Here is an 18,388-nt window from a genome sequence, read left to right as displayed (position 1 = left end):
TAAGCATAGTCATACATTAATTATAATGTATTGTGATTTTGAGTGCTATTAAAAATATAATATCTCTTTCCTCTAGGAACTTCCACTGTCTACATCTTTCTAAGGAAGCAGATAATTTTACTTGAAGCCTGCAGGCTTGCTAAGCACTGTATGACAGTAGACTGTGACATAGCATCTGTCCTCTGAAAACTTAACAGTCCTAGAGGAATATGTGTCATTTCCTTTTATGGTTAAATTCCACTTGTCCTATTAAACATCTGTAGTATACTAGATGCTGTCTTGGACAAAGAAAACTTTATAAAGCATAGCTGGGCAAAGTCTGGTAATTACTCTCTAATCCTGTATTAAAATTGAATATAATCAAAGTCTATAGAAAATATTTCCATTTTCTTTTCTCCAGGGTAAATAGGTCAAATCCCTTTAACCACTTTTGTTTATTAACCTCATGAATCCCAAATCTGTTAACTTAAATGAAGAAACATGATTAAATAATTTTAGCCTATTTTATTAGTGATAAGAAATTTCATAGCTGGAAAAGGGAGGCTAAAGTCAAATGAAACCTGGAATGGATCGATAAGGACAAGAAACTTCCATAAATATACTCCCAAAGGATAAAATCATTCAAGTCTTCTAGAACAGAATGGTTAGCAACTGCTCCCCCACACAAGGACTCAAAGTACTTGCCTCACAAAGTTTTTTTTTTTGCCTCTCTAAGATGATTCTTTAAGGGGGAAAAAAAATCAGAAAAACATTCAATTTTTCATAAATGGTACTTCTAGCACGTCACAACACTAACCCTTCTGTCATCTCTTGATATAGCCCCTGTTGAAAAGTACCCTCAGGTGGTTTTTTCCATTGATTAAAAAATAGGGTTGAGTTCTTTATATCATTAGAAAGCAGTAACCAACATTTGGTGGTACGGGGTCATCACTAGAACGGTAACAAGAATGAAGTATTTTGTGCCCTTCTTTCACCCTGTTCATCTTCTGACTTTATTTTTGCTTTTCATAGTTCGTTCTGATATATTGTCATGTAAGAAATAAATGTAAATGTCATTATGAGTGACTTTACAATTTTTCTTGGAAGTTTCGTTTATCTAAGTTATAATTAATAACATTCGAGATTGAATCATTTGCTGAGGCAACCTGAGCATTAGTTTGTATGTTTCACCAAGTCAGTTCATTTCATATCTGTCGTCAGAGTGCAGGCATCTTGCGTATATCCTGTTTCATGTATCAGGGAAATTGTTATTCACAATAACTTCATATTCATGATGCAGTTGACTTATGATATTAACATAAGAGTCAAGTGTCTGGATCCTGAGACTATTAGGTGGTTTTGTTTATAAATACAATTAGAAATGGGGAAAAATGAAAGGAAAAAATATTATAAAGTGAATGGTGATATCTCTAGGTAATAAGCCTATTGTAGATTTTAATTTTTTCTTGCATTTATCTGTTTTTCCAAATTTCTAAAATGAAAAATAAATGAAATCTTAGCAAAAGAAGAAATTGTAGTTGCTGCTTATTTCTTACTTTGTATTTGCTTATCCCTGGAGACCTACCTGGCTCTTTTTTTTATGTGGTATTTCTCTCCCAAGCAGTCTTTCCTTCTTGCCCATGCTGCTGCTGCGTACTTTCTCTGTCTTAGCAGTGTGGAAAGTTCATGAGTTTGTATGAGGAGGACCTAAAGATAAATACATAACTATAGTTGTCTTTGATTCTTTTTTTTTAGCTTGGTAAACTAGGTTTGTAGATGGATTCTTGCCTTTATTTTGCTGCAATCTGATGCTTATGGTCTTTGTATTTGCAGATATGGATAGGAGTCAAGGGAGATGAATGTGTTGAGATGGATGGGAGGTTTTAGGAGATATGAAAAATAGTATGATAAAGTTTGTAGTCTGAATCATATTTTGGAGATATTAATCAATTGAAGGCCATTCATTAACATTTCTCAGGCCCTAGCTCCTAGATCCTAGTTCATATTAAAATCCCATTGTATTTAAAATGTTTCTGCCTTGATCCATTGGCCATTACAAGTTATGTTCAAACCATGTATTAAAACTATAATCATGGACATCTTTCCCACTGCTGTCCAAAGAAATACCTCAGAACTCTTTCATTCTTAAGTAAATTACTGAATTTTCAAAAATAGGTCCCCTTCCTACATCCCACCCTCTTTTTTTCTTTTCACAACTGAAAAAATTTCTTCATCCTAACTTTATGAGACTGTCAAGGGAAAAAAATCCTACAACTATCATGAGACATTAAAGATAGAATAAAATTGAACGCCTTGGGAGTTTTGTGTAGTGTAAAAAAGCAAGGAATAATTTGGTTTGTTTTTTCCTATCTAATATTTTTAGGTACAAGCCTATGCAGAAAGTGGATGGGGTTGCAGATGGTTTCACAGGAAGTGGTCAACAGACAGGCACATCTGTTGAGCAAACTGTAATTGCCCAAAGTCAACATCATCAACAGTTTTTAGGTATGTTAAGGTGTAATGCATATTAGTTGCTATTAGGATTTTGAAAACAAGAGAACAATAGTAGTATTTTCTCTAAATGTGATGTCTCTTACAGATGTTAATTACATAGAAGACTTTCTTTGTGCTGAAACTGTGCACATCATGTGGTAGTTCCAGTTCATTTCTACTTTCTCATGTTCACTAGAGATTATTTTTAAAAATCTCAACTATGTAGGACTTTTAAATGTATATAAATTAAAGGCTCATTGCTGTGAAATTGTTCTCCAGAATTTGTATTAATTAGGTTTTTGTGATCAAAATTGTGTTGTGTTTACTTTCAGTAGTAACTTCAAGTGCCAAAAAGAATTCTCATTTCCTGTGTATAAAGTTGCATATGCATAGTCTCAGATTAGAAAAAAATTGTAAATGTTTAAACAGTAATTTATACTTTTAAGTCGATCACAGCACTTTCTATTTTTGTAATTTTGTAGATGATATACATGTTTCTTTTTATTTAAAGAGTTAGGAAGTGGAACTTGAACATTTTGCATATTCCTGTCATAGCCAAAGGTGCAAAAATGGCACTTTGATAACTCTTCTAGAGATGAACATGCATAGTTTCCGTACATCAGATCAAGATAAGTAGAAGTTATCAGAGAGTGCATGTGTGTATGTGTCTGTGTGTGTGTATATGTGTCTATGTGCACTTTTTGACAAAGACAACTAAAATGGACTTTCAGGTCAGAACAGCTACTGAAGTTGAAAATACTATAGCAGCGTTTCCCAAACTAAAGTCCTCAGGTGTATTCTTGTGGACATGTGAGCTCTCGACAGGAATTTTTATTTTTTTATTTTGTGTTTTTATTTCAGTTATAATTTTAAAAAAATAAAAGCATATTCTCGATTACCTAGAAAACTAGAATGAATATTGTTCTGCAATTTTAGTTTCCACATTTGTATTTGCATTTATGATAAAGCAGGCACCAAAATCTATTTCATTAATTGTCCAGAGCTAACGAGAAAAGAACAGAGAGAGACTTACTATGTAAATTACGCCTTCATCCCAAGGGAAGGCTAAATGATGTCCCAGTGCTCTGTGTGGAGGAAGGTTTCACAGCTCATTTGAATATAGAAGAGTAATGGGAGAACCAGCCACCATGAAGTGCCTGTTGGTATAGGCCTGTCGAACTCAAAAGATCCTGTGACACAGCAGTCAATACCGTATTCATGTTGCGAGAGGTAATTTAGTTAGAGGACTACAGCATCATCCATCACATCAAATTAATGTTAAGTTTAATGTTATTTTTGTAGTTTTCTTTGTATTTATTTTGTAGCTCTTTTGGTTTATGATTATATAAGAGGTGCAAGTGTAATGAGTTTAAAGCTAGATTTATTTTTTATATACTTAAGTAACATAATAAAATAACTAAAATTGATACTGGCCAGCTTGAGATTATTTTTCTTTTAATAGGGGCCATATATTGAGAGACACTGTGATGTCTCTATATTTCCAGTATAATTGTAATGAAAATTTAGTTTCTCCAACATGTTTAAGAGTATTCCCTTTATTCTTTTGTGCTGACGATATTGCTCAGTTTTGTTTGCAAAGTACTAATCTGAAAAGTCCTTGCTCTTTGGACCTCGGACCTTTAAAATATTTTCTTTTTTAGTCTTCTTAAATTTTCCCTCATTAATCTGTAATTGGCACCATCCACAATAGCTTTTTTCTGTTGTGTTGTCATGGTAACAGATGCATCTCGAGCACTTCCAGAGTTTGGAGAAGTTGAAATCTCTTCTCTGCCAGATGGTACTACCTTCGAGGATATCAAGTCACTGCAGAGTCTTTATCGAGAGCACTGTGAGGTAAGTCTTTTTAAACATACTACGAATACTTGCTAAGTTTTGCCAGACAACTTGCTAAAACAAAATAATCAAACTTACTCCTAGAGGCAGATGACGTTAGTTCATATTTCTTTGAGCACAAATAAGTTAATTTTTCTTCTTGTCTCAGACTGGAGAAGTGAAGACTGCAGGAAAGAGAGAATAAATTTTACTCTCTGTCTTCTTAGCATATCCTAATATGAATCCTTTGGTGTAGTAATTCTACTTCTAGGTGTTTATCCTAGAAAAATGCTTACCTAGGGGTGAAGAGATAAGTGTACAAGGGAACTTGCATTATTGTTTTTAATGTGAAAGATTAGTTATAACTTTAATGTCTAATAGGGAACTGAATAAATAAAATATGGTACAATCTATAGAGTGGAACACTATGTAGCCATTAAAAAGAACAGGCAACTCTAAATGTACCAATATCACAAGCTCCAGGATTTATTTTTAAGAGAAAAAGCAAGATGCAAAACAGTGTATATGGCATATTATCATTTGAATGAAAAAGAACATGTATATGTATCTTTCCAGAAGAAAAAACAAAATGTTAATGGTGGTCGTCTTTGTGAAGGAAACTGGGTGACTGGGAGTCAGGGAAAGGGACTCAATTTTTCAACATACTTTTTGTACCTTTTGAATTTTACACCATAAGTGTGTATTTCTATCAAAAATATTTTCTGGAAATGTTTAATAAAGTACTTTAGGTGTTCCTTCCAGGGATCAGTAAGGCTCTAGTTTTGTTTGTTTTGTTGTTAATTAAGGTTTCTCTTGGTATTTTCCATCCCTGCTCCTACTCCCTCTCGGAATATCCCACATCAGAATTAGCTACGTTGTCTCCGGGAGGTGAACTCTCTCCAAGCCAGCGTGTTCATGTACCTGTAGCTCACCTGGTAGAAAGGGGATAACGGATTGCAATAAGAGTTTTCTTAAGTACCTCTCCTTTTGAGAGAAGAGTCTGTTTAGAATTTAAGTAGCTTTATTCCAGGGCTATTTGTGATCTACTTAGGAGTAAAAGATAATCCTCTGGATTTCATGGGCAGTCTTCCTGACTGCTGACAATGCAGTATGCAATGAGAAGTCTCAGCTCATAGCATTCACCGATTTTTTTTCCCACTCCAGAAATAACAACTGCTTGAGTGAATCCGAGTGCTTGTCAAGAGTGCTAGATTATTAACAACCAAGAGCAAGTTCTCTCTTTATTAACAAACCGTGTGCCAGAAGTGTTTTTCAGTGTGTTCTGCCAGTTCCCAACATTTCTTGGAATGATGAAAGATAATAATTTCTCTTTGACTACTATGCTTTTCCCAATGTTAGAGATTTTCTGGATGATCCTTACGTATCTAGAAAAATTCTTTCTTTCTACATGAATATGATATGTATTTAATAAAGATATATATAAAGATTCTCTAAGCAATTTCTCATTTCTCTGTGTTTAGGTGAACCTGCTTTAAGCAAACTAGCCTATAGAGATATAATGGGGATTTTTTTTGTTTCTCATATTTATTCAAAATATAAGTTGGAGCATGATTATTCACATTACTCAAGAATGTATAATAAGCTTAGTTTAATTGAAAAACTCCCCCAATAAAATGAGAATATTCTTTGGATTACAAAATTTTCATTAACATACCACTTTTGGGGAATACTCTATATGAAGAGTCATGAACATGTACAGTAATTAATCTGTGTGGGAAATAGTGGTGCATACAATGATCCCCATTTATTTCAGAGTTACCAGCATTCATGCCGTCTCTCATGGGGCATAGTGGCATACATGAAAATGAAGAATTCTGATTATTTTTTCCTGTCAAACTTCCAAACTTTTGAAACATAGGTGCCTGAGTCTCATATCCAGTCCTGTAAATAGTCATTTGTCCTAAGCCATTAGAATATGGATTATTTTAAAATATATTGCCTATATATTTTATCTGAACATATTTGAAAGTAGGTGGACAAATGATAAAATATTTTACTCATTTGTAAAACTGCCTCAAATGAGCCTGATGTGAAGAATTATTTTAAATTATTTAATTTGAAGAGCTACTGAATTTAACATGCACTGAATTCTTTACTTGCCTTATTTTATATTTCCTACAGTTTATTTTTTTTAAAGATTGGCTCTGAGCTAACATCTATTTTTTTTTCTTCTCCCCAAGCCCCCCAGTACCTAGTTATATATTCTCGTTGTAGGTCCTTTTTTTAGTTCTGCTATGTGGGACGCCACCTCAGCATGGCATGAGCGGTGCCGTGTCTACGCCTAGAATCTGAACTGGCGAAACCCTGGTCCACCAAAGCAGAGCGTGCGAACCCAACCACCCAGCCACAGGGCCGGCCCCCAGTTTATGTTTTTAAGAAAGATTAATAATATACCTGTTTTGTCTGTTATTTGGAATTCTCACAATTTATCAAAGATATTTTGTATCTTTTTAATATTTCTATATCAACAGTTTTGTTATGTAAGGAACAAGTATAATTTTCTACACAAGTTGCTCCAAGAGTAATTTTTTTTCTTTTAACATATGCATAGTGTTCTTACAGCAATTTCATAGTTAGAGATATGCAAGGTATTATATAAGATATTAATAGTTCCTTCATTAATAGATGTCCCTTGGAATGTGCCTAAGCCACAGTTGAGAAAGCAGCTATAATAATTTCCCTCTTAAGAAGATTTTGGGTTTGGCCTGGGAGGAGGGACATCCTTATGCCCTGTACTTTCCGGGCTTTCGTTTGCATTTTTATTGCTGCTGATATTAAAGGGTGAGGAGTGTGCTAATTTATTTGTCCCCTTCCCTCCATTTTCATTATCTAACTACTTGCCACATTTCTTGCTAGTTCCCGGAACGTGCCTCCAAACAGATTTGCTTAATATTTGAATTGGTCTCAAAGTATTTTTGTATAGAACATCAATTATTCTTTGTATGTGTCATACATAGGGCCAGAGCTACACAGGTAGCACAGACTCTAGAATTATGAAGTTATGGCTTCCTTTTTTTGCCTAAAATACTCAGATTGTCTCTCTCGATTGCCCCATGTTGTCCTTTAGCTTCTGTGAATTTCATAGGTCTCAATGGGCCTGTTTTACCTGTCGTCGTTCCCGATGCTGACAACATCAAACACATTATACTGATGACTTCCGTCTTTGATGCTCAAAATAATCACTGAATCATGTGTTCTTTGCACAAACAAGTTATTTGTTGGTTTTATGACTGCTTTTATCTGAAGGCAAATTTACAAACTAATTGCCATGGCAGGGTGAAATTAAATATGATCATCAAAAGTTAGTAAAAGTGCAAAATTTTAGCATCGAAAAAAAATGTGCTTGATGCAGCTTGAGAATGGTTGTATGAGATAAAATTAAGGAGGAGGTGAGGCCCTCACCCCCAAGATTAGAAAAGGGATAGTCTTAAAGCTGCTCTCTAAAGGAAGTGTGCAGAGATAGGACTGAATGGAAGGCATTGCGTGACCAAAGAGATATGCTCGCTGTGCTCTTTTTCTGCCTAGACAGTTGCTGTCCTCTGAAGGCCAACCTGACTCTGTAGTTTCTCTGCTTGGCTCGGAACACTCTGGAACCCCTGGTCAGCAGCCTTAGACAGAACTAATTTAGTCCTAAGTCCATCTGCCACACACAAGCACCTCCACACCCTTCACTTCTGCCCTCTTTGATGGCCAGTGGACACACTGAGCCCCTGAGGATTGATGTGAATTGAGTCTGTTCTATGCCCTTCTGGGTCTGAGAATAGGAAGAGAGGAAGGCAGAAGGAAGCAGTGGGTAAAGGAATGGAAGACAAGTAAGAGAAGAAAATGGAGAGGAAGGGAAGCAATGAAAATGGAGGAAAAAGAGAGGTAAAAGTGAGGGTGGGGTATGAGGCCATTACAGGAGGAACACAAGTTCTCCTGCTCAATCTTTCAAGAGTTTTTTTCCCTTTTTTTTTCCCTAGCCCATCTCTTTTGTTTCCCTCCTTCTGTTGGCAAAATTTAGTCCAGTTTCACCAGGTTAACTTATGAGCCCAAAGGTGTCTTTACTATTTAAGTCCCATTACATTATGCACTCCTCATACAGCCCAATAAGAAATATTGTGAGGTAATTACTGATAACCATTTTGTTTTTTAGGCAATATTGGACGTTGTTGTGAATCTTCAGTTTAGCCTGATAGAAAAATTGTGGCAAACATTCTGGCGCTATTCTCCCTCTACTCCAACTGATGGCACTACCATTACTGAATCAAGGTCAGAATCAATATGCTTTTCCAATTCATTTTAGTGGCTGAGTAGATGTCACAGCTAATGAATTAGAGATATGTATACCAGTTGTGAACCTTACCTGATAACATTAAATGAATAGATTAAAATAAACCACAAACTGCTCTCTTGAGGTTTCAGCGTGTGTTGTAGCTCCCCTTTTTATTGATTTGGGGGACTGCGGTAGAGCTATTTCATCCTCATGGAATTAGTATCATATCTGCCTTTCATACCGTCAGAAAGTATTAACGTGCACAGGCAGCTCTGGGGGAGTGTTATATATATCCAGCCGTATGGCACCAGTGCAATGGTGATATAGTTCTAACCTCAGTGATATTTGATAAACTAAAACTATTTTTAAAGTCCATTTTCTTTTTTATCCTCATTTGCCATCTATTCATTTGCTACATTTATTCACACCAGCAATCTGAGTGAAATAGAAAGTCGACTTCCGAAAGCAAAGCTGATAACTCTGTGCAAACATGAGTCTATCCTGAAATGGATGTGTAACTGTGACCATGGGATGTACCAGGCTTTGGTGGAGATTCTCATCCCCGACGTCCTTAGACCTATTCCTAGTAAGTTAAATGCAGACAAGTACGGATGCTTTTGTTCTCATACGTTCCACCCAGGAAGTTTTGGGAAGTGACATTGCAATCTAGAGTGATTCTCATCTCATTTAGATTTGCCAAGTAGAAAACATGCAACACAGACTATTGCATGAAAGCAGCCTAGAGCAAAACTGTAGTAAAAGGGGAAAAATTAGCTGTTTTCCAATCTTTTGTTTTCTTTTTGATAGAAAAGACAACCTATAGATGTGACAGCCCCAATGACTAATTGCAAGAACACTCCCAGGCCAGTCAACCGTGTAAAAATTATTCTACCCAAGGATACAGTTTCCTTCGTAAAGCCAAAACTTTTTGAAATCTATAATTTCTAGGCCACCCTCTTTCTTGGTTGCTTTTGATTTGAAATGAATTTATCTTGGTTTCCACTGAAGTTGAATTCATTTATAAAAGCTTTTACTTTGTCACCTCCATCATGGTAAGAACTACAAATGCAGTTTCCATTAACAGTAATGGTTAACTGGCATTTTGAGAGAAAAATCTATGTAACTACGCAAGCCTTGTATTCCCGCCATGCAGCAAATAGGAATTACGTAGATAAGTTAGATTACTTTTTTAAGCCGTGGTGCTTTTTAAACTACCTTGTAGCAAACAAAGCTATTTTCTGCTTCTGTCAATATAAATGCTACTAAGGAGGGTTGTGTTAGTCAGTTGAAACGATTTTATGCCTACATCTTTATGAGCACATACTAGTGACCTTAACTTTTAAAGAAATGGGACAGAATTTCCACTCTACAGTAACATTAATAGGTAAAAGCAGTCTTTTAGCTTGTGAAATTGGCAACTGTGTACTTCAAGTACACTCTTGACAGTGAATTTGTGTTAAATTATTCCAGAAAATATTTAAACAGGAATTTAGTAGAAGAAAAGGTGAAGATATTAACATTTGTCTGTTTATACTTTCTTTTTCTGAATATGATAGACCACAGTGGAAGATATGAGTACTTTTCTATGTTCCCCACCACCTAAAATAGATGCTTAGACACTTATTTACATATAACATCAGTGAACACATAACATAAATTTGTATAGAAATAAGTAAAAACAAAAAAAAATCCAGCTGTCATTATCTCACATTTTTATAAATTGCTAATGTTTTCCACTTTATCTGCACCAAGTTTCCTGACTAAAGATTGATTAAAAGTGATATTGTCATGGAAAATTTCAATGTGTAAATTCTCTACTGATTTACGCTCCAGAGTCCAATTTTCCTTGTTTTGTCTTGCTCCCTGTGCTCTGAGTGATACTCTCTAGAGATGTTTAAGAGAAGTTGCATAGGGTAGCTCATTAGCCTATGACATCTTGCCGCCAACGTACAATTTCTCATAAGATAGAACAAGAAACGTCAGGGAGCACTTTCTTTTTTGAGGCAAATCAACAACATCAGTATTCATCAAACAATTCTAAAACCTTTTGCTTCTATGTTGGCATCACAAGACTTGTGAACTCAACAGTTCTCTAACTTAAATCACATATGGATTTTAGTTGACTTTAAGCTCCATAATTTTAAGTATGCAATACACTTGACCTTTGTTTTTGCAAATTTTGATTTGAAAAACCAATTCTGTCAAGTAGTTTGTCTCTACATTCAAACTGATAATTCAACTTCAGGAATTTTCAGACAAGTATAGTTTTATAGTTTCTCTGAAATTACAGGATACATTAATGTGCTCCCTTACAAAGTACATTGGGAAATTTAATTCCAATTCTATAACCAGACTTACCAAAATAAAGCTTAAAATATAGTTTAGGTAGCTATCTTCTGATTGTATGCGTTTTATTATTAATCAGGAGCAGGTTGAGACAAGTTAGCTTTGGAATACGTTTAAATTTCAAGCCATCCATTCATAAGAAAAAGTTGCCAGAGTCAATCTGCACAGTTTGATCTGACATGAATCCTTATAGAGAGAGCAAACTTAATTTTATTTTTAAAAATTGTATTTTCCTGGCTACTAGTACTTCACTCTACCATTTACTGTCCAGATGGGATTCCTTTTTTTAGCCAAAAAAAAGTCTGCATATCACACTAATTTAAAGTCAGCTTGAAGCTACTATATTCTAAAATACATTTATCTGAAAATGAAAAAAAGTTAAGTATAAAGAATTGTATAAGAACTCAACTGGTAACACTAAAATGTGCAATTATGAGTGTACTTAAATGTGGCCCAAAATGTCATTTTGTACACAAAAGCGAAAATTTAAATCACTTGATGTATAAAATATATCTTTTTATTTTATAATCTTGCTAACATCAAATTTGTCTAGATAAAACAAGACCCATGTGAAATATTTTTTAAAAGTAACTTTTCCTACTTCTTGGTTTTTCTTTTTCAGATTAAATAATTATTGTATATTAATTGTAGAAAAAAATGCAATATACAGATATCCAAATTGAATCTTGAACAAAATTTTACCGAGGTGGTTAGTTTTTTTTTTCACTCTTTTTCATTTTCATTCATGCCTGCCCTCCATGGTTCTAGTACATAATACAGCAGAAAAATATTTTTCTTTCTTTTTTCTTTTTTGGCTAAAGTGGGAAGCTTTGGAAATTTCAAAAGATCAGTTCTCAAGAAATTTCCAACTCAATGTTTCCAGTAGAAGATTCTCATGATTAAGAGTCTGCACTTCTTGAGTGTTTTTCCTAATCAAAATTTAGCCATTTCAGTCTGTCTTCTGTTATTTGACCAATTAAATAAATCATTAAAAAATTAGTTGTGTTTATTATTGGATTAGTAAAATTTATATCTTTTGCAGGTAACTTTGAGTAGACTAAATTATTTCTAACCCTACTTTAACAAAAGTAATAAAGAAGCATGTCAGACTCATTTGAGCACAGAAGGAAAAACTGAGGAATTTAGTCCCATCATTAACATTAATATCCTTGGGAGCCTTGAACAAAAATGTAACTTCTCTCTTTCTTTTAGTAGACTACAAATTGTAATACCTACCCACATTAGAGGAGACCTGTGGAGATTAATTTTATGTGTGGGTGCTTCAAACATTTATTAAATGTCTTGTCTAAAACTGCTCCCTTCAGTGTGGGACCTTGGGCACAGCTGAAGTAAAATGCTATTGACTGAATTATTTGTTGAACAAGAGAAGAATTTGGTCTTCCATTATACAGGAATCTCAGTAAGCAGATTCCTTCTTGTAAGATGGCCATAGTCGTCCCTGCTGATGAGGCTTCTAACCATTTTATGATGAGCATAAAAGCTGCTCTCCTGGGACCTATCCCCATTTCAGGTTTTGTCAGATATGTGAAGAATATGGAATGGACAATTTTACTAATATCTTAAGAATATTGGTCTCTGTGGCAGCACTTTTATCACACTAATCTTTTATCTCTACCTGCCGAGTGAAATGGAGAACAGTCATCCAAAATTTTCAAATCAGGCAATTTTAATTTTCACCTTACTTTTCAACAAGAGTGAGAGACAACTCCTGTAACTGGTGTTCTAGTGTAAACAGATTCGTAGAGAAAGAGAGACAGCTTTGCATTATTTTCTTTTTAACTAAGAAAAGAAAATAGATTAAGAGCTTGAAAACTCAAACGAAAAATTTATAAAGAAAATACATAGCCATTGAGCACAAAACTGTTCATGCAAAGAGTGTTTTGTCTAAGATAGAAAATTCATAAGTATATTCACAACTGGTATATGTTGCTATAAGCAAAAACGTTAGCGTATTTTCATTTCCCAATGAAGTGTCATAAGTATCTGGGAACAAAATAGCTTTAAAAGAAAAAAGAAAGCCCAAAATATAACTCTTGGATGCTTTCAAAGTTAGGAATAATGTTAAAGTCTCGTAATGAGGACAATATAAGTTGTGTGCTGTTTCAGATGTCATGTATGCTGTTTTCCCTTATTCTGGCATGAAGATTAATGTTCTTTGGTATCTTTTTCGTTCTGCTTTTATTCCTTAACATTTAGGTGCCTTGACCCAAGCCATTCGAAATTTTGCAAAAAGCCTTGAAGGTTGGCTTTCCAATGCCATGAACAATATTCCACAGAGAATGATACAAACCAAGGTACACTTTTATGTTTTTACTTTTTCTTTTATGTTTAGGAAATTGTTCTGAACTGTGAATTTTATATCTGTCCTATCAAATTGTTATGTAAAATGTTGATGTTATATAGAACTTTTAAAACTGACTTTTATATTTGTATTTTATAACCACGTAAAAAAGAACTTATGCAAGAGATGTTTGAATGCTCCTTTCAAAGAAACTAGAGAAGCATTGTAAGTGTGGCGTATTTACAAGCCCTTTCCTAAGGCATGTATTTCAGATTACTTAATTTCAAATATTAAAAAAGAATAGCCTAGAATATTTAAATAGTTCTTGTTTGAAGGAGTTTTAGATTTTTTATGTCCCCGACTGTACTCATTATATTGTGAAAAGTTCATGTACATTAATATTCTTTTGCTTTTCATCACGTTTTGTTTTTTTTTTAACACTGGAGGATGCTTTTGTGGATCGAATAATCATTTCTTAAAGTGAACAATTATCTCATAATTGATCTACATATATTAAGAACATGGATTATTTAGCTAGGGATATGAATTCTATTCTCCACTTCGTCCGCTACTAACCATGTTACTTTAGGTTAATCTGAACACACCCCATGGTGAGGTTGGACTGATTCCGTCTAAATTTTGGTACCAAAAATAACAGTTGTGGCTTTTTGTCAAGGACTGTATCCACTATCAGACTCCAACAATATACCTTTTCTTTAATTTGGGGGCATAGTTGACAGATTAAAGCTCTTGTAGCTGACAAGTCTCCTGGGGAACACAAGTGGCTCCCAGTTCTTTCTGCTTGGACTTAAGGTTTGCAATAACACTTTCTATTTCAAAAATGCACAGTCAAAGACATTTCATTGATGCGCCACCTTAGATTGTTGCTCTGGAGCTATGCTGTCAATACAGTAGAAGTAGCTGCGTGGCTATTTAAATTTGAATTTTAAATTTAAATTAAAATTCACGTACTTATGCACACTAGCTTCATTTCAATTGCACCATAGGCTCACGTGGCTAGTGGCTACCACATTTAGCAGCACATATGTAGAGCATTTCCATCATTGCAGAAAGTTCTGCGTGGCAGTGCTATTCTAGAGCACCACATTGAGGTGGGCAAAAAAGGAGGTGCTCTTTGATTATGACGGTCATAGCAATGCTTTCCAACTTACAAAATCAGTCCTATTCGTAACAATACTTCAAACAGCTGAAAACACTGCCCTTCCCAGTGTCATCAAAGTGAATGTAGTAGCAATCCAGCTGCAGTATTGGCCAGCTCCTTGGTCTCCAGAGTTGATTTGGATGATTTACTTTGGCGGAGGGTGCCTTCTGCTACTCCTCTCTCACTGGCGTGTAGCCTTTTGTCAGCTGAGCACTCAGTCAAAGAAGACAACCTACCCTGACGAGGGAAACAGCATAATTAGGTTATGATTGGCTCCTGTTATCAAAATGCCTGGGTTCATATCCCACCACTGTAACATAGTTTCTGCATGACCTTGAGCAAGCTACTTAACCTCTTTAAGTCATAATATGTATCTAATAGGATGGTTATGAGACTTGAGCAAGGTAATATATGTGAGATGCTTAACACAGTACCTGGCACATAGTGTATACTTGGTTAATATAAACCACAGCAATGGAAAAAAGAGTAAGACTCTTTTTTGAGGGTACGTGAACTTGCCCCAAATTCCACATAGTCCTAAAACATGTCACTATCAAGATAGAGCATGCTTTGGCCTGTGAACACTCTCTACCACTCAGCCAACTAACTGTTCAATCAGTTGCCTTTCATATACCCATTGTGATGTAATGCCATACATTATGATAAATCTGTTAAAATGCTCATTAGATCTACTGTGAACATAACACATTTTCATGAGATCATAAAATTCAAATATTTACCTAGACCTTTTTTTTTTTCATTATCTTTGATATCTTTCCTTGTAACCTGGTTCATTCAGGGTCTCAGCAGGAAACAAACGATATATCCAAAAGGGGGAATAATTGAAGAGAGTTTAAGAAGGGTCCATTTCCAAAGATGTGAACAGAGCTGAGAAAACCAAGGAGGGATGATAAAGCACCCCAGGACTAGCAATAGTGGGAAGTTGTGACCATCCCTAGCTCTGAAGGAGAAAGAGGTGAAAGCTATGGCACTAGGAGATCCTCTCCTTCCCCCAGGACTGTGGCGTTAGATGAGGAAAGCAGGCTCTGCCAAAACAGGAGGGAGCAGACGTTGTCGGGGAATGAATACTTTGACCACTCTTTTCTCCCATCCTTCAGTCTCCTACTAGCGCCTGTCACTGGCCAGACCCAGCTGAAAGCCAGCGTGTAATGGAGGCAGTTAACGTAGTTCATTCAGACCAGTCTTCTTGGGCACAGAGCACAATGGAGAAGGATGGAAAGTAGATTTTGCAGGGCAAATGGAGATTTCTTGAATAGCCCTGTTGCAGAAATTCAAATTCTGAAAAAGAGTTTTTCTTGTTACTTGTGTCTGATAAGTTTGTTAACAATATATTTGCTATATAAAGGCTATAAACACTCTTCTTTCACCTCAGAATTACCCAGGTTTCTATAAAATAAAAGTAATAAGAGTGAATGTGAATTCTAGTGGTCTGAAAAGTATATTTTTTCATCCACTTAAAAAAGTGGGACTGTATAGTTTGGTTTTCCAAGTAAAAAGAAAAAAATTTTATTTGCCTAGTTGTAGTTACTTGTCCTACAGAGAATAAAAAAGAAATGAAAATCAACATTTTTCCTACTTCCCTAGACAAAGTCATTTCTTGCTGTGGATGAGTAGTTACTTGCAAAACTAGTTTAATTAATGCCACACTCAGATGTCGAAGAATGTGGGAGTTTGTTTTAGTCTTGACCTCAACCTACTCAAAAGAAAAATAATACTTGGTTTAGAGATTTAAATGCTATAATTTACAAGTAAGCTCTCTCACTAAATGAATTTGAAATAAGTATCAGAGGGAAGCATTTAAATTTGGCAAGGGAATAAAGATTTGAAGATTGCAGTGGTTTCTTTTACTGGAGGGGAAAAAAAAAATCTCAGTTTAATTGGATTTCTTTCCAGGTTGCCGCTGTAAGTGCCTTTGCCCAGACTCTGCGAAGATACACGTCGCTCAATCACCTGGCCCAGGCGGCTCGTGCAGTGCTTCAGAACACCTCTCAGATCAACCAGATGCTCAACGACCTCAACCGTGTCGACTTTGCCAATGTCCAGGTAGGCAAGAGATTAAACTTTTCCATCTACTAGCTGTGGGGTCTTGGGCAAGTTGCTTAACTTCTCTGGGCTTTACTTTCCCCACTTTGTAACACCTATTAGATTATTGTTTACATATTTAGTAATACATAAAGCCCTTTGCACCATTAACATACAAGAGATATTTGTTTTTAATAGTGCTCCATCTTGAAGGAGCTAAGAACAATTCTGATTCAGAGTTTATTGTAGGTACCTGGTAAATATTTGTTCATTTGAAAAGAATTAGATGCAATGTGTTTGGCTGTTTTGATCATCCGAAAAAAAATTTTAGCCTTGTGATCAAACTGCTCACTTGTACTATAAAGTATACTTAAAAAATAGTTAATTTAGGAATATTATTATGGAAGGCCCAACAAATATTTTATTTCAGGTACTCAAGTAATGAAGCTAATTATTAGCATATGAAAACAGTACCATTGCTCACTCAAAGTGTAAGCAACAAAAGAAAAAATACATGAACTGAACATAATCAAAATTAAAAACTTTTGTGCTTCAAAAGAGACCATCAAGAAACTGAAATGGCAACTCACTAGAATTGAGAAACTTTTTGCAAATCATATATCTGATAAAAAATATGTATCTAGAGTATATAAAGAACTATTACAACCCAATAACAAAAAGACAACCCAGTTAAAAAATGGGCAAAGATCTAAATAGACATTTCTCAAAAGAAGATATGCAAATGGGCAATGAGCACACAAAAATATGTTCAGCAGCATTAGCCACCAGGGAAATAAAAATCAGAATCACAGTGAGATACCACTTCACGTGTGCTAAAATGGATATAATCCAAAAAGACAAATAATAACAAGTGTTGGTGAGGATGTGGAGAGATTGGAAGCATTATACACTGGTGATTGGAATGTAAAATGCCGCAGTCACTTTGGAAAACATTCTGGCATTTCCTCACAAAGTTAAACATAGAATTACCCTATGACTCAGCAGTTTCACTCCTAGATATATACTAAGAGAAATGAAAACATGCCCACCTAAAAACTTGTACATGGATGTTTGTAGCCACATCATTTTAGCCACATAAAAGTGGAAACAACCATGGCCAGCCCCATGGCTGAGTAGTTAAGTTTGTGCGCTCCCCTTTGGCAGCCCAGTGTTTCACTGGTTTGGATCCTGGGCACGAACATGGCACTGCTCGTCAGGCCATGCTGAGGCGGCGTCCCACATAGCAGAGCCAGAAGGACCTACAACTAGAATATACAACTATGTACTGGGGGGCTTTGGGGAGAAGAAGAAGAAAAAAAAGGAAGATTGGCAATAGATGTTAGCTCAGGGCCAATCTTAAAAAAAAAAACTATATAAATGTAAAAAAAGGAAAAAATAGTAGAAACAACCCAAATGACCAATAATTGATGAATACATAAAGAAAATGTGGTATATCCACACAATGGAATATTATCAGGCACTAAAAAGAAATGAAATTCTGATACATGCTACAACATGGATGAACATCATGCTAAGTGAAACATTATGCTAAGTGAAAGGAGCCAGACGCAAAACCACATATGGCATGATTGCATTTATATGAAAGGTGCAGAATAAGTAAATCTATAGAGACAAGAAGTAGATAGTGGTTGCCTAGGTCCTGTAGTCTGGGGGATTGGGAGGTGAGAGGTAAGGGGTATGGGGTTTCTTTTTAGGGAAATGAAAACATTCTAAAATTGATTGTGGTAATGGATGCACAATGCTGTGAATATACTGAAAGAAGCCATTGAACTGTATAAATGAGTGAATTGTATGATATGTGAATTATTTCTCAATAAAACTGTTAAAAAAACAACAATACCATTGCATAAGATAAACTAATTATTACTCCCTTTCATAGACATTTTAATCTGCAGTTCTGGTCTGGTTTTATTATTTAAAATATATTAAAAAG

General features: G+C 35.2%; 1 protein-coding gene across 10 annotated transcripts in view; it reads left to right on the top strand.

Annotated features, from left to right (window-relative positions):
* RFX3 (regulatory factor X3) overlaps positions 1 to 18,388 on the top strand; it is a 264,256-nt gene that overhangs the window by 205,574 nt on the left and 40,294 nt on the right. For all 10 annotated transcript variants that reach the window (XM_046664491.1, XM_046664488.1, XM_046664492.1 and 7 more), the window contains 6 exons: positions 2,363 to 2,484; positions 4,214 to 4,326; positions 8,462 to 8,577; positions 9,013 to 9,167; positions 13,145 to 13,242; positions 16,306 to 16,455. In XM_046664491.1, coding sequence (XP_046520447.1) covers positions 2,363 to 2,484; positions 4,214 to 4,326; positions 8,462 to 8,577; positions 9,013 to 9,167; positions 13,145 to 13,242; positions 16,306 to 16,455 — 754 coding nt within the window. The remainder of the gene's footprint in view (positions 1 to 2,362; positions 2,485 to 4,213; positions 4,327 to 8,461; positions 8,578 to 9,012; positions 9,168 to 13,144; positions 13,243 to 16,305; positions 16,456 to 18,388) is intronic.

This window comes from Equus quagga, chromosome 6 (genome assembly GCF_021613505.1).
Source record: "Equus quagga isolate Etosha38 chromosome 6, UCLA_HA_Equagga_1.0, whole genome shotgun sequence".
Classification (NCBI taxonomy): Eukaryota; Metazoa; Chordata; class Mammalia; order Perissodactyla; family Equidae; genus Equus; species Equus quagga.
This window is presented reverse-complemented; position numbering and strand designations above follow the sequence as displayed.